A 14,523-nucleotide genomic window follows, 5' to 3' on the forward strand; every position below is an offset into this window, starting at 1 on the left:
ACCATTATCTCCCTTTGACTATGAGGTGAGGTTGTTAAGGATCGACACCCGGTGGCCTAATTCTGGTACATGCAGAGAGCCACCTCTCTGTGCAACATAATCAAACCCTAATGGGCCAGGTAGGACGGGGTGGGGCATTGATTACAGGGTGATTTGTGATGCACCAGCCGGATCAAACAGTTCCCTAAGAAAACACAAACCCAACAAGCTAACAGTTTGCCAGTGAAAATTAAAGAGTTTCATTTTAAGGTGGTTTCTTCCCTCATTATAAGCGATAGACTCCATATCTTTTCTGAAGAAAGATTTTGAACGATTGGCAAACATGTAAATCATTTTTGCTGACTTTGAAAACCAGCAGATTGAAAACAATCCTATTTTTCTTTATTTTTTGCTAAACTAGTCCTGGAGTGAACCTGGAGGTTTTCAACAACAAAAAATGGCTACAGTGACCAATGACCACTGCTAAAGCTACCGTATTTTCCGCACTATATGGCGCACCTAAAAATATTAAATTTCCTCAAAAGCCGACAGTGTGCCTTATAATCCGGTGCGCCTTATATATGGACCAATATTGAGCCACGACAGGTCTAGCAACTACGGTAAGCAGCCGCCGACTTCATTTTCGGCCGTAGAAGAAGAAGTGCGCGGTGCATGCTGGGATAGTTGTCAAAAAAACTGGTTTGTTAATAAAGTTTGACTGACCTATCTACCTACCATCTGCAGGTCATTTAGCACCACGTTCTCCACGAACATGCTGTACACGAACGCAGAAGGGTGACCATCGTCCGGCCACGCCCCTACCCAGTGGCGGAAGACTCTCCTCGCCGACCCGAGTCAGACTGTTTTGTTGACATTCTTATGTCAACAAAGTGGCTTTAGATATTCATCCGGGGTGCTTCGACTAGGGTTACCAAGGAACCAGCCCCTATACATTTAAAGCCGGGAGGTTGGGGGGACAGAGGCTGCGGCGTATCGGTTGGTCTGTGTTACCCAGAAAGCAGTTGGGCACAATATCGCAACACCAACACCGTGAGTGAAACAATGACTGGGGCAGCCTACTATATAAAGCACTCGGGGACTTCTTCTTTACAAATGTGGATGTGTAATAATAGAGTATGAAACTAAAGCGGCAACCGAATCTATGCGCCTTATATATGAAAAAAGTTTTAAAATAGGCCATTCATTGAAGATGTGCCTTATAGTGCGGAAAATACGGTACCCAAAAAAGAGCTGATAGTAACCTGGGTTAGCCAACATCAAATATGTGGTTTGCAATTAATTAAATTTACCAAGCTATCCATCCATTTTCTGTTGCCTCTCTACCAGTTTGCAGATAACAGAGGAGCTGGGGACTGCCACAATAATTAATGTGATGGAGATAGGAAATGCAGGCTGTACCCTGGAAAAGCCAGGGTACAGCCTGCACCCCACCTTACTCTCTGTTTCCTATGCTACATTTTTTGTGCTTGCTTAATTCTTAATGTTTCCACCACTGCAAGCTCTGGCTTTTGTCTTAGAAAAACATGGTTCTTTCTTAAAAGCAAGTTGGATCAGGACCTGAGGAAGCACTATTATCAGAAGGTCCAGGCGTCAAAACACCAATGGAAACTTTACGAGCTCCACTCTCCCTGTTTTATTGGTTTGTTGAAAATTTAAGACAAGGATGTTTTTAACACAACGTGCTTCACCATCAATAAAAACATGAGCTTGGTATTTCTGATCTTCCTGCTGTTTATTTTGATATCACCTGGCACTGAGTTAATGTAGGCCCAAAGGACACCCAGAGTTGTGCTTGAAGATATTATTTTCTGCTTGTTAGAAAAGCCTTTAGCGGCTGGATTAGGCAGGAAGATAAGGAGCAGAGGAAGGCTAGAGAAAGATAAGGTGCGGACAAACTGAGTGTTTATTCAGCGACGCTGAACAGGTGCACAAACAGGCCATAAAAATCATATTCTGCAGGTCACATGAGGTCTCTGCAGCAGCTCACAAGGCTTTTAACTGGCAGCCTCTTAAAACCAACCTCACCCCCAGATCAACAGACCCACCATGAAACAGGCTTTAAAAACAAAAAAAGAAGCATTTATGCACGGAAAAACATTTACAAAATTATTCCCCAACACTAGAAACAATCTAAAAACATGTTTCCATTTAAAAAGTGCACAGTGAACTTTCCGTCTTTCAAGTCAATAAGAGGGTCTTCTGGAACCTCTAAAATTTGCTCAGGCTTTGGGGAATCATTTAGCTGAAACACGCTGAAGTGGGCGAGACAAAGGTACTGCAAGTCGTCCGCACAGCAAATGTTTCAACTGATTTGAAATGATTAGTTAAAGCTTGTTATCCATTTAACTGCTTGTTTTCATAGGTGCCAGCTGAGAGGTAGCCATAACCTACTTCAACCTGATTCTTATCATACAAATTTTAAATATGGAAACAAATTCAATATTTTAAAAGTGTTTCAGTGTAAGTAATTAAAACCTTCACCGCACTGCTTAAAACCATAAACATTTTCTGGTTAAGTTCTTAACCGCTGTTAATCATGAATCTGGTTGTAAAATTTGGGTTTGTGAGTTGAAATAAAGTGGGAAAAAAAGATTTTCCACTTTATTTTGTTTTTCAATTTAGAGTTTTTTCCAATTTCAACCTTAGAAATGCAAACTTGTAAATAAAACCAGAGTGTATATTTAAAACATGCTCAACTGATCAGGCTGTGTCACTGGAAAGGAATGTTTTTATGAAGCGCCATCAACTGAATGAAGTCATCAGTTGAACTTGAATTTCTTCTCTTGTAAAAAGCTGTAAAAGATGATGATAAAAATGTGCACTAGGAGGGCACATGAGGTTAAAAAGTTTCACAACTAGTTCTCCTAATATATTGTGATGTGTTTGTTTCACTTCCAGCTCTTCGCTTTGGAAATAAAACAAGTTTAAAACTGAGTTGCCTGACAACCTCGGCTTATCCCCAACACCACAAATAGGTACCACAGTGTGCACAATCCAATGGAAAAACATTTTTTTCTGCTCATGGGTCAATATGAAATCCACAAGTTTTTTTTTTTTTTTTTGAAGCTTTAGATTTCATAAGAACAGCAAAAATATTTTAAAGGCATAGCTAATTTTTATCTGCTTTGTAAATATTTTCTATTGAACTTCACACAACAGAATCTCAGAGATGAAAGTTGGAAGTAAAATGTATTTCCTCCAAAGCTGCAGGTAAAAATTACAGAGTTCAATGACGGAAATAATCTTAAACTCATTTAATTTACAGTGCTCTGACGGTTTGTGTATTCATATCGATTCCATGTGGACAAAAAAAGCAAAATCATAGCAATCTGTATAGAAATGTACCTTACATATGAGTAAAGAAGTTCCATTCTTCTGACTCCTCTTCAGTCAGAGTTTGATGTTTTGTCATATTCTTTCTATCCTGAATGTGCAAAACATGAGGATCAAGGCTGTCAGCTGCACTGATAACTGAACTAAAAGAAAATTACAGTTAATACAGTTTAAATCAATAAACTATACTGACACAGCAAAATAAACACAGCAAACCCTTCTTTTCTGTGAAAGACGGGAGAGCTACTGGTTTTAATTCACCAAAATTAGACATCGGCTCGGCCTTGTTAGCCAACTTGAATTGCAAATGTCTTATTTACATTTTGTCATTTAGACTTAAAATTAGCATTTCCTCCTATTTATTCTGCCGTCTCGTTCCGATTTTCTTCAAAAAAGGGATTTCATTCAGCTCTCAAAGGAAAACAGTCATTAATTAAATAAGAGAAAATAAGCTGTGCTGCAAGTCTGATGCAATGAATCAGTAATGTCATGGCTATCATTAAAATGTACTGTGTTCAGAGAGACTGCTGCAAGAGAATATTCACTTTTTCCTGAAAGATGCGATGAACAGATGAACCTCTAAATGAACAGCAAAGCATAAAGATAAGATTATAAAATAATGTTGCGTTGGGATGCCTTCAACTTAAGTCATGAAAAATCTACAAAATCGGACTGAAGCATTAATCTGGTCCTTAAATTTTATGCTGCATAAACCAGCATCTTTAAAACCAGCGAGCCTTTCAGTGCTGTTTACTCTCTTCCCGTGAATTGCTCAATTTGGAAGCTATTGCCAAGTAATAACTTCTATGAGAGATATTTTTAAGTAATGTTTTATCATTGCAGTTTATTCAAACTGCATGCCTCTGCTTGCACTAGGACGTTTGGCGTTTTGAAGTCAAGTTACCTGGAAAAACGTGAAGCTACACCGGAAACTGTAATCTATCTCAAAATAAAAGCTCAGCATTTAATAACAAATGAAAGTATTAAAATTAAATTTGTTTTCGTTTTTCCATCTCTACAAGGCAACTATTAAAGTAGTTTGTTTTGTTGTGGAAAGGAAAATGCCAACGTCACTATTTTAAAATAAAAAGACAACACAGCTTCCCAAATGATACAACCATCAGTGCAATGCATTCCCATAATCGAACAAATCTATTGATGTCCACATTGACCTCTTATATTAAATATACACTTTCAGATTTGTAAATTTATGTATCTATGTCAGTTGTTCTCAAAGTTAAGGCTTCATGCTGGACCATAAGGGCCTTGAGATGATTTACTTAAAATCAAATTTTAAAATGGGTGAAAAATCTTTCCATAATTCTTGCAAAACCTTAAAACACAGTACAGGGATGTGAGTGGTTGTGCATTGTTACTTTACTTTATTTTAAAGCACAATAAACTATATTAATATAACATTATCTTTCTAAGCCATAAACTCATTTAATTTATAAAGATTTTATCAGTTGATGTGCATTTATTTCCTGCCAAGATTCAGGTTCTTTTGGGCATGCAATTGTCATTTCACATTTATTAAATTTTATACCATAATATTAAACTAGATTGATAAAGTTGTGTCTTTTTTTTTATTATCATTTTTATTCCGGTAAGTTATGTTTCACATAATAGAGACATTCAGTTATTTTTGCATTCTACCTTGAAATGACTAAAAATGCAAATTTGCATTTGCCAAGAAGTGATTGTGTTTCCAGCTATTTCATCAGTACCTTCACCTTATGGTCAAAATGTAGTGTTTATCATAAAGTAACTAATAAGTAATTAATTCATTAATTGATCAATAAATATGCATTTAGCTTTCAGTATTACGCCTGAAACAGACAGAGTGATCGGCCAACACCCAAATTTCAAAATACAGTGACCACAAAGGGAAGAATAAGCTTCAACACAGTCATCCATTCTCCCTTCTGCAGTCATCCTTAAGTATCTGACGTATTATTTCTAGAATATGTCCGGTTAGACTTTAGATTACCCTGTTACAACGTCAAATTGCTAAATTCAGTGGGTATGCAATGAATAGTTCTGTCAGTCCCTGGAACGTTTAACGTTTCCGTGTTTTATTTTGAAGTAGCCAGACGGAAACGGAGCGTCATGTCGCGAGCTTGTGAGTCTTGCTGTTATGGAAACCAGGGTGGGAGGGGCTAACTGATGCCATTCGACTCGAGGTTTGATGCGGAGATGTTGTCCTCGGTGACCAGCTTAAAGCTCCCCGTCCTACGAGCTACTTCAGCATAAAACTTTTTCGTCTCGCTGCAGTGTAGCCTTTTTTCTGACTTGCCTTTTGATGACCCCAGACGTTTTCCGTCGCTTCTTGTTTAATTTTCTGTTTAAAACTAGGCCAGGCTAAACCTGTCGCGCTGTATATCCCCCCCACCTCTCTCCTTTTTTGATTTTTTTCTTCTCTCTACTGAAGACAACAATTCTGGTGTTTAAGGGAACATTGAGAAGAAAAACACTCACTTTTCTGGACTTTTTTTTCTTCTCCAGAAGATGCGGAATAACCTGTAAGGCGACTGAAACTAACCTCTGCAACTATCAGACCCTGCATTGATGTCCCCTGGTTGCGGAGTCGGGCTGCTCGGTCATTGGGCTGAGGGGCAGATTTTTGTGGGGAAGTCGCGTGGAGCACAAAGAGCTTATTAATGCCGAGCAGTCAAGTTTTTCACCGTGTGTTGACAGAGGGACTGAGGTAGGAGTAAAGTTACAACGCTTTAAGACCTACACTGCAACACAAAGTTAGTCAACTTTTCAGCGTGTAGCTGCTAATAAAGTAACTACATCCAAGAAAGGGTTTTTAATCAGCTACCTTTGGTCCAGGGTTTATTCTTTTAGCTGCACCGTCTGATGATTTTTCTAATCAGGAGTCCGATTTAAATGCAGACTGGTTTGCGATCACAGCCGATCTGCCAGTGCCGCTGGGATTTTAACCCACGTCCATTCATTTTTTACCACTGGGCTTCAACACTATGGAGGTGATATTAAGGAAGACGCTGCTGCTGCTGCTGGGGTGCATCTTATTCCTGGACTTAGCTCGTCTGGCTGATGCAGAAGAAGGTGAGTGTTTTTTTTTTTTTAAATTTTTTTTATTAATTGTATTTTTTTTTAAATCTGCAGAATATGCGTCATAAAACGATTATGCTGTGTGAAAATCTTTAAAAAATACCGCAATCTCTTAGTATCGCCACCAGCATCTAAAAACGATATGAGCCAAGTAATCAGCTGCTTAAGACCCTCCCGACCAGCAGATGGCGACGAGGAGCGCTTTGTGTATTTATATTACTAGCAAAAAAGTTTGAACACTAAAAAAGCTCTAAAATAAAACCAAGTGTGTGCTTCTTAATCAACAAAGTCTGAGCTGTGTTCATGTTTCTTGCATTATTTGCCAATTTCATTAATTTTTTCCTGCTCTCTCCCCTCCACCCCCTAAAATACACAATAAATAAGATTTCATTGGTAATAAAGCAAATAAGTTAATCAAATTTGGTTGTGTTAATCATGCCAAAATTTCAAAAGTTAATGAAAAAAGATAGAAAACATGATATTCAGTGTATATTTACATTACAATTAGAAATTGCTTAAAAAACCAATCAATTACAAGAAAAAACGAAAGCTCTTTTTGAGGGCTTGGGCAGCTGCTAGCATAAACACATATCCAATAATTGGCTAAAAAAAAAAGCAGCTCCATTCTCTCTCATAGTAACATTAACATGTTACTATGAGCAAGTGTTTTTATTTTGGTTTATGTTCTAAATCATGAGATCAAACCATTTATTTTCACCCACTGCATAGCAACAGGTTGGGAAGGGGCAACTCTGTGCTCTGTGCTGCCTTAGAGAACTCTCACACTTTTCCAACAGGGACTTAGTAGAAAGGAAAAAGGGGTAGACAGGAAATCTTTGTGGTTTTGAAACAGTAAATTAAAGAAAAAAAATAAAACCTTAGTGTACCTTGTTACATAAAACAGCCCATATGCCTGTTTAAAATGCTGCCATTTTTATACTGAAAGGTCCAGTAAAGAAAGAGCTGAGGCTACCATAGGATTTACGGGCATGTAGCGGTTACAACGCAAAAGTAATTTACCAAAATCTCAATGTAAAAGGACACAGGTGTGTCATAAATATCTGGCTGTAAACTTCACAAGGTGGATTATATGTTTTATACCAGTTAGCACTGAAGCCAGAAATGCTTGGTTTTTTACCCCTTTTAAATGTAACACAAAGGGCCTTTCTGAGTCCACTTACACTGGATCCAATTCCACTTCCTGTGGGAATATTAACCAGTCATACCCTAAAATCAATACTAAAACATTCAGGGGCAAATATTGGCCTGGTGAGAAGTTTATTGGGCCAGTGCAGAGTGCTGCGGCAAGCAGTAAAACATCCAACCCTCTGTATCAAATGTGCAGTTTGCCTTGTAATTTATATTCATTTCTTGAAAGCTGCCTTGACATTAACAGAGAAATTGTCTCGGATCAGTTTCGTGAAGCATTTCTAATTACACTGGAGGAAATAAAATTTTCGGTTGGTCTGGGGTATACGCGCAGGTGTAGTCATGTTGGTGGCCGTTATCGGATAATTTGCCTAACATGAGAGTGGATAGGTGAGTAACTGTGACGAACATCAAGACTGGTGGGATCATGCTTGTGTCTAATGCTAAAGTGTGATCCTAAGAGTAAACCGTTTGGAATAGTCTCAGGAATCAATTTTTATCTGCCGTTTGGTTTTGCTTCGTTTTGTTAATAGCTCAGTTTCTCCACATCTGTGCGTTGGAGTGAGTAGAAACCTGCCTGGAGTCTGTTAAGGATGCAGCAGGATCACCTGTCTGCAAAAACCTTTGATATGAAATGATCTTTTGGAAATAATAGGCCTGTGTTTACTGCAGATCAGATAACCACTGCTGGTTTTCTTGTAGCTGCAGTGTTTTTTTCTTTTTTTTATAGAAAACCTACTGCTGTGTGAGCTACTTATGGTTCTTCACATGGGAATGCCAGTTTATATATATTTTTTGTTTTGTGTGTAGATTTTCATCCCCATATGCCAATGCTTAGGCTGTAGAAGACGTAACATGATAGATGTTACCTATAGCGTACATTTCTGTGGTGATTTCCCTCCTCAAGGAAGCTTTTTCATTTGCCGAAAAAAAAAGAAGAAAATTTTTCCATAAAAACAATGTTCCCTTTAACAATGAATGTTCAATCCTTCCACTCAAAAAGTTACTGTAAACAGGAACACAGTGAACATGCATGACTTCACATCTTGTGTGGCAGGAACACAAATCTGTCAGCTGCGTCTGGTTAGGAGGATTCAGACCTTTCCTCTTCCACAGACTCGCATTTTGTTTTTTTCTGCTGCTGTGCGCTGTATAAACAGGCAGCACATGAGGCATTACCACTGGCTTCATTAAGTGTGTCTTTTAGGATGTGTGCATACACACCCACGAGAGAAGCGAGTTAAATTACCGAGGCTGAATTCTTGCGGGGAAGACTTGTTGACTTTGTAGTCCTAGAGAGAAGCTTGGGATTTTCCCAGACACTTAATTTTGGTCAGTTTTCTTAAATCTGGAATACAGGTTGTTAGAGGGGCTTCTTCTGAAGCTGGAGCTGGAGGCTCTGCAACTTCAGATCAGAGTTGTAGCTTTGAGGTTTTGTTCATTTGGTGTGAGGCAAAAATGCTTAACCTGAGGCATTTGTGTGAATTCTTTGTCAGATACTAGAGATGAGAAATTTACAAACAGTAGACATAAATTGATTTTAGCCTATTTGTACTTCTTCAAAAGTAACAAAAAATAACTATTTGTACTTGTTGCATAAATTTGAAATTGAGTGGTTTAAACGATAAAATGTTTCTAGTTAAATTAAATTGCCAAAAAGTAAAAAAATATATCTTTCTGCATTAATTAAAGCCCAAAAATACGGTATTTTTGTCAAAGAAGATGGTTTTCTACTCGTTTTTTGGAGTTTGTTTGCTACCAACTAGAAGCAGAAAGATATGAAAATATATTTGTAAGTAATGTCTGTGTTTTTTTTACTGCTTATTACATGTGTTTGTTTTGTTTTTTGTTCTGTTGTTGTGCTCCCACCAGCTGAACGCACCTCATCCGATCCCGAGCCAATTTCTCGCTGCATCTCTAAAGAATACGAGCCGTTAGAAAATCACAAATTGTCCCAGCTAATCTATTTCCCCCTTTCTTTCAACGATCATAAGCCGGTTGTTCCTAACAGGTGCAGCCTTAAGTGGAAAACAGGGATTTAGATGGCAGCCAAGGAGTCGGAGCACCTAGTCGACTGACTCCAGAACATCTGCGTTTTGCCAAGTGTGAACAAGATGTCTGGTTTTCGTGTCTTGGTCCGCGTCCCACTCCTCAGTCGGCGCACTCAGGATCATTCTCCCCCCACTTGTTCTCCACCTATTAGGGAATTCTGTAATGAACTGATGGGAGGGCAGATGAAGCTCTCAGCTGCCAAATCTCTCCTCCTTTTCCAACTAAAGGATAAATGAGTCACTTACACACACCGCTTGCTTGTTCATTGCTTGGATCTCTCACGCTTCTGTCTCTGTGAAGATTAAAACACAGACCTCTTGATCAGATAATTACTTTGGCTGGAAATTAATAAGGCGCTTTGGGTGGAAAATTGTATCGGGTCCACACATTTCACCATCGCGCGCGCACACACTTGAAAACCAGACTTTTCTCTGCTTCACTGTGCATATAAAAAATGTATAATGCACAGAATACTATAACCAGCGCATTGAAGTAAAACTGCATATTCTTTTTAACCACTATTAATAATTTGTGCCACTAATGCAGACTTGGTACGATTTTAAATCATGTTTGACTTTATGGATGTTGGCTCTAAAGATCAAACTTAACCTAAAGACCTCATCTTGTGAGTTTCTGTTCCTCGTTCATGCAGTTTTTTCAGAATGCAGCCAGTGGCACAAGCACTGCAGTCTTTCCCAACTATTCAGACTTTTACGACACCAGCACTGTCATCAAAAGTAACCTGTGCTATCAAATTCACCTGGCTCCAAGTTGCTTTTGTGAGCCCATGTCAGATCGGTCTTTTGCTTAGCTGTCTGGGATGTAACAGGTTCGTAGAAAGCCGTACCTCTCCGCAGTTTGTGCATTTATTCAGAGCAGATTTTATCTAAACAACCAGAAAATCGGGGGGAAAAAACAAAATGCAAATTATTGTTTTCTATTCTCTACCTCACTGCTGCAGTTCTCCTGTGGGGTGCCATTAAACTATAATTAAGTAATTAAAGAGCTCTTTCATCTGCAAACAAATGAAAACAATTTGGACAGCGTCGTGGAATAATGGCATTGTGGCTTTTTTTTCTGTAATAGCTTTAACTTTTTCTTCTCTTTCTTATGGAAAAGTTAAACTGATAAGAAACGAAAGACTTTTTGTTTTCTTTTCCGAACACTTTTGAAACTACATTTGCTGAACACGTGGATACAAGCCTACAGCTTGTCTTTGCGTTCAGAAAAAAACAACAACAAACAAAATCTAAAAAATGTCATTATGCTCCTTACAATTTACTATTGAATATTTTTTTTTATTTTCTATTATTTATAATTTATATATTTTATTATTAAATGTTTAATATGATTTTTAGATATTCTGCTGTTAGTGAGTTTGAAGTGGCTAGGTATCTTAGTTTTTAAGCAAGAGCAGATAAAAAAAAAAAAAATGTTGGAATCGCCCTTTAGCCATTTTCATAAATTGGAAACTGCAATCAGAAGCCAACTTCGTCTTTGTTCAAGGTTATCTGTAAAGTGGTGGCCGCTAATGTCACATCAACCCTGGATAATGTCTGGTCAAGAGCAGTGTGTCGGGTGAGAGCCTCTGACGAAAACAAGAGGCAGTAAAAATCAGAGTTTCATCCAAAGTTGGATGTTGCTGTTTCCGGCTATAGTGAGAAAACTGCTTGAACTCAACACCATGTTGGTTTTTTTTAGACGTTCTATCCAATTACATTGGAAGTGAATGGTTTTGTTTTATTCTCTTGACAACTTTGCTGAATATAATTTGCAGTTATACCTTCATACCACCAACATGGCTCCTCTACTAGCCGTCACGCTGCCGCTAAGCGGTTTGTTTATCTCAGTTGCTGTACATCGTCGGGTTTTTTGTTTTATTTGGCTCCTATTCAGTTTATGGTGGGTTAGAGACAAACTAATGCTGTTTGCTAGAGGGGAAACTACACTGACATCATTCCAGTATCGGGTTCTGTAGTATCAGAGAACTTTGGTACCGTTACCAGCATCGATGCATCCTAATAATAGCCAGCAGTTTTTATAAATAAAAGCAAATAAATCATTTTAGTTGTGCTATTTTTTGCAGTAACCGTTGTATTTTACTCAAGGTTCTTTATCTGGGTCAATGTCCACCTGTAAGTCTGGCGTTTTGGTGTTTGTACTTCTGAATGCAAATCCTTTCTTTACACATCGATAGCTTGGATTATGCCCTGCAGCTGCTAAACCCATCAGTCTTCAGGTCATCTTTTTATTTTCTATGCAAGGAGAGAGTTGCAGCTGCCAGCAAAATTTGTTTAGCTAAGACCCGTCACGACGCTGTGATGAGAGACATCCACAGCATTTTTTAAGATGCTGCTGATGGATGGATGGAGAGGTGAAATGTCATCCTGTTACATTTACTCTTTGCACAGCTGTAGCACTCTGCTCCACATTACTCTTACTTAGACCAAAGCAGCCACACGCACAAAGGAGGTGGCATTAACACGTTTTGTTTGGCTCCTGAAAAGGCGCATGTGCAGACTCATTGTGAACAATGAGCTCACAGAGCTCTCCACTGGTGGACTAAAGGGAAACCAAGACATAGGTTTCATACATAAATTTACCAAATTGTGTTTTGGTATGTTAACACATTGTTAATGGACAGCTTTTATTGACCCATAAGGCTTATTGTTCATAAAGAATTTAGTGCTTTTTGCCTACATTTTTGCTAGAGATGGATCAAACTGGCCAACGCAGATTTCTGGATTGGCTGAATCTTGTTTTCGTTCTAACAATTTTACTCCATACAAGCCAACAGGTAGAGGCTGAATAGCATCTAGATTTAATTCAGTTTTAATTCAACAGTTACATTAAAAACCCATTAAAAGAAACGGTTTCACAGGTTCTTTGACAATTGTAGCAGTTTTAAAATCAAACAAAGAAGGAAGAGATTTCACTATTATCCTCATTTATGCATGGAAGCACGTGTCTTTCTAAGATCAGACAAGAGGTGCATGGAAGAAGTCTGGAGTTTTATTTCCTATTATTTTAATATCAATTCCATGGGAAGTTCAAAAGTGAGAAATTCTATTACAGTACACGTTCTGCTAAAATTTCAAAACATTAAGTACTAAGCCCAACTCTGCAAAATGTTTTTCTTTTTTTACCTCAACCCAAAAGCAGCCGCCTTGTCTGGAAAAGCAAAGAGAAATCCGCCGGCAACTGGAATCCATAACTGCATTCACCATGTTTTTCCTATCAGTGAACAGACCAGGCAGAAGTAATACCAGTTCAGGCTGATTATAACAGTCTTTGGCGTAAAATAAGAATATAGGTGTATAATACACAATACAGTCGTATTCGACAAGTATGCGATCCAATGAGTCCAATTTATCTCTTTAAAAGTGCCTAACAAACTTAATGCATGTATTCAACATACTTTTATTGTGAAGCCAACTTTTCTGCTTTAAAAGGTTTTTTGTTGGTCTGGTGTATTATGCTAATCTTGAATGTCATATTTTCATTAGCTTTAAGCAAAGAATTATCATAATTAACAGAAATTAATGTTTGAAAACATTAATTTTCAAACATTAAATGTTTGAAATTTATTAAATGTTTTAATAAATTTAATGTGTTTCACCATATGAAGTGAGTTACTGAAATAAGTTTCAGTACCATTTAGATTTATTAAATATGACTGCAGTATGGCGTGACGTCGCCTCTGCTTCTAATAAGAAATAATCATTAATGATCTCTTCTGGTGGGAACATTGGAAGAGCTATTTTGTGAAGAACAAAAGCCAAAAGTGGTGGGTTCTTTGCACATTCTAACTTTTAAAGAGGAATCAGTGTTTGCCAAAATCATTTTGGATCAAGTCAAGCAGAGATCCATCACAAAACTCTAATTAGACCATCTCTTGTTGCAACGTGTCTTCATGCTCACAGTGACTTCTTGACAGATATTGTTTTTGAATTTCACTGAACCAACATGCCATAGCATGATTTTTTTATTCCGCATCTGCTTGCTCGTAAATTCATCCTGAGAAAGTATCTGGTTTCCCTCGGCGCTCCAGAAACCGTTCCAAATGTGCCTGGTGTAAGCAGGGAAATGCGAAGCTTAATGCCAGCTCCAGTAAAATGCCGTAACGCAACAAAGACCCGATGCACTGGAGGAGCGTTCCAGATGGAAGCCATGCAGGGCGAGCGTGAACGTGACAGTTTTAGGTGAGGTTTATCATCTAAATCCGGATTCGCAGATGTTGTTTCTCAACATCACTCTTCCGTTTATCTTTTCACCTCCCGACACCGTCGTCACGCGGCCAACACGAAGACGCTACGCTGCTGATCGGTGCAAACTAAACCTCACTTAGCTCCACAGATGCAGAAAAGAGAGCTTTTATGTAAAGGGCCTTACTTTAGCCTCAATCCTTTCTTTCACAGACGTGTACCCCTTTTCATTTGCTACTCTTTCCACGTCCTTGGTCTCCTTGATGTTTGACTGGTGCTATTCTGTTTTCTCTTGCTGACTGTCTCCCCTACCATGGAAATGTGGATCGTTTCCCAGAAATCCTTTTAAATGGAACCGATTTTTATAAGAAAGGGATTTGCATTTAAAGCACCCTCCCCCCCTTCTCTCTCCCACTTCTGAAAGCCTGTAGCCCTATCATCCTCAGCACCTCAATCCGATGATTAGCTTCCTCAAGAGTTAAACAGGCATCCGAGTGCCACAAGTACTCTCAGCCCGTGTCTCTCTCCCTCTCTCTCCCCCTCTGAGAGGGGATGCATGTGGCAGCTGGGAGTTGCAGGTGGATGATAGCTCGACTTGGTGAGAGGATACACCCCGAGCCCATACATTCATGTCAGGCACTCACTTTGGAGAGCCAGTCTGTCTTCCACCCACACGCTCCTCTCTGAGAGCGGGACACAATGGGGA

At 38.7% G+C, this 14,523-nt stretch overlaps 1 protein-coding gene across 1 annotated transcript in view; it reads left to right on the forward strand.

Moving 5' to 3' along the window:
- Window positions 1-5,320: 5,320 nt before the first annotated feature.
- ephb4a (eph receptor B4a) overlaps window positions 5,321-14,523 on the forward strand; it is a 51,433-nt gene continuing 42,230 nt past the window's right edge. The window contains exon 1 of the mRNA XM_008427761.3: window positions 5,321-6,405. Within this exon, the coding sequence (XP_008425983.1) occupies window positions 6,318-6,405 (88 nt within the window). The 5' untranslated portion in view covers window positions 5,321-6,317. The remainder of the gene's footprint in view (window positions 6,406-14,523) is intronic.

Source organism: Poecilia reticulata, chromosome 14 (assembly GCF_904066995.2).
Source record: "Poecilia reticulata chromosome 14, P_reticulata-male-v2, whole genome shotgun sequence".
In the NCBI taxonomy this organism is placed as follows: domain Eukaryota; kingdom Metazoa; phylum Chordata; class Actinopteri; order Cyprinodontiformes; family Poeciliidae; genus Poecilia; species Poecilia reticulata.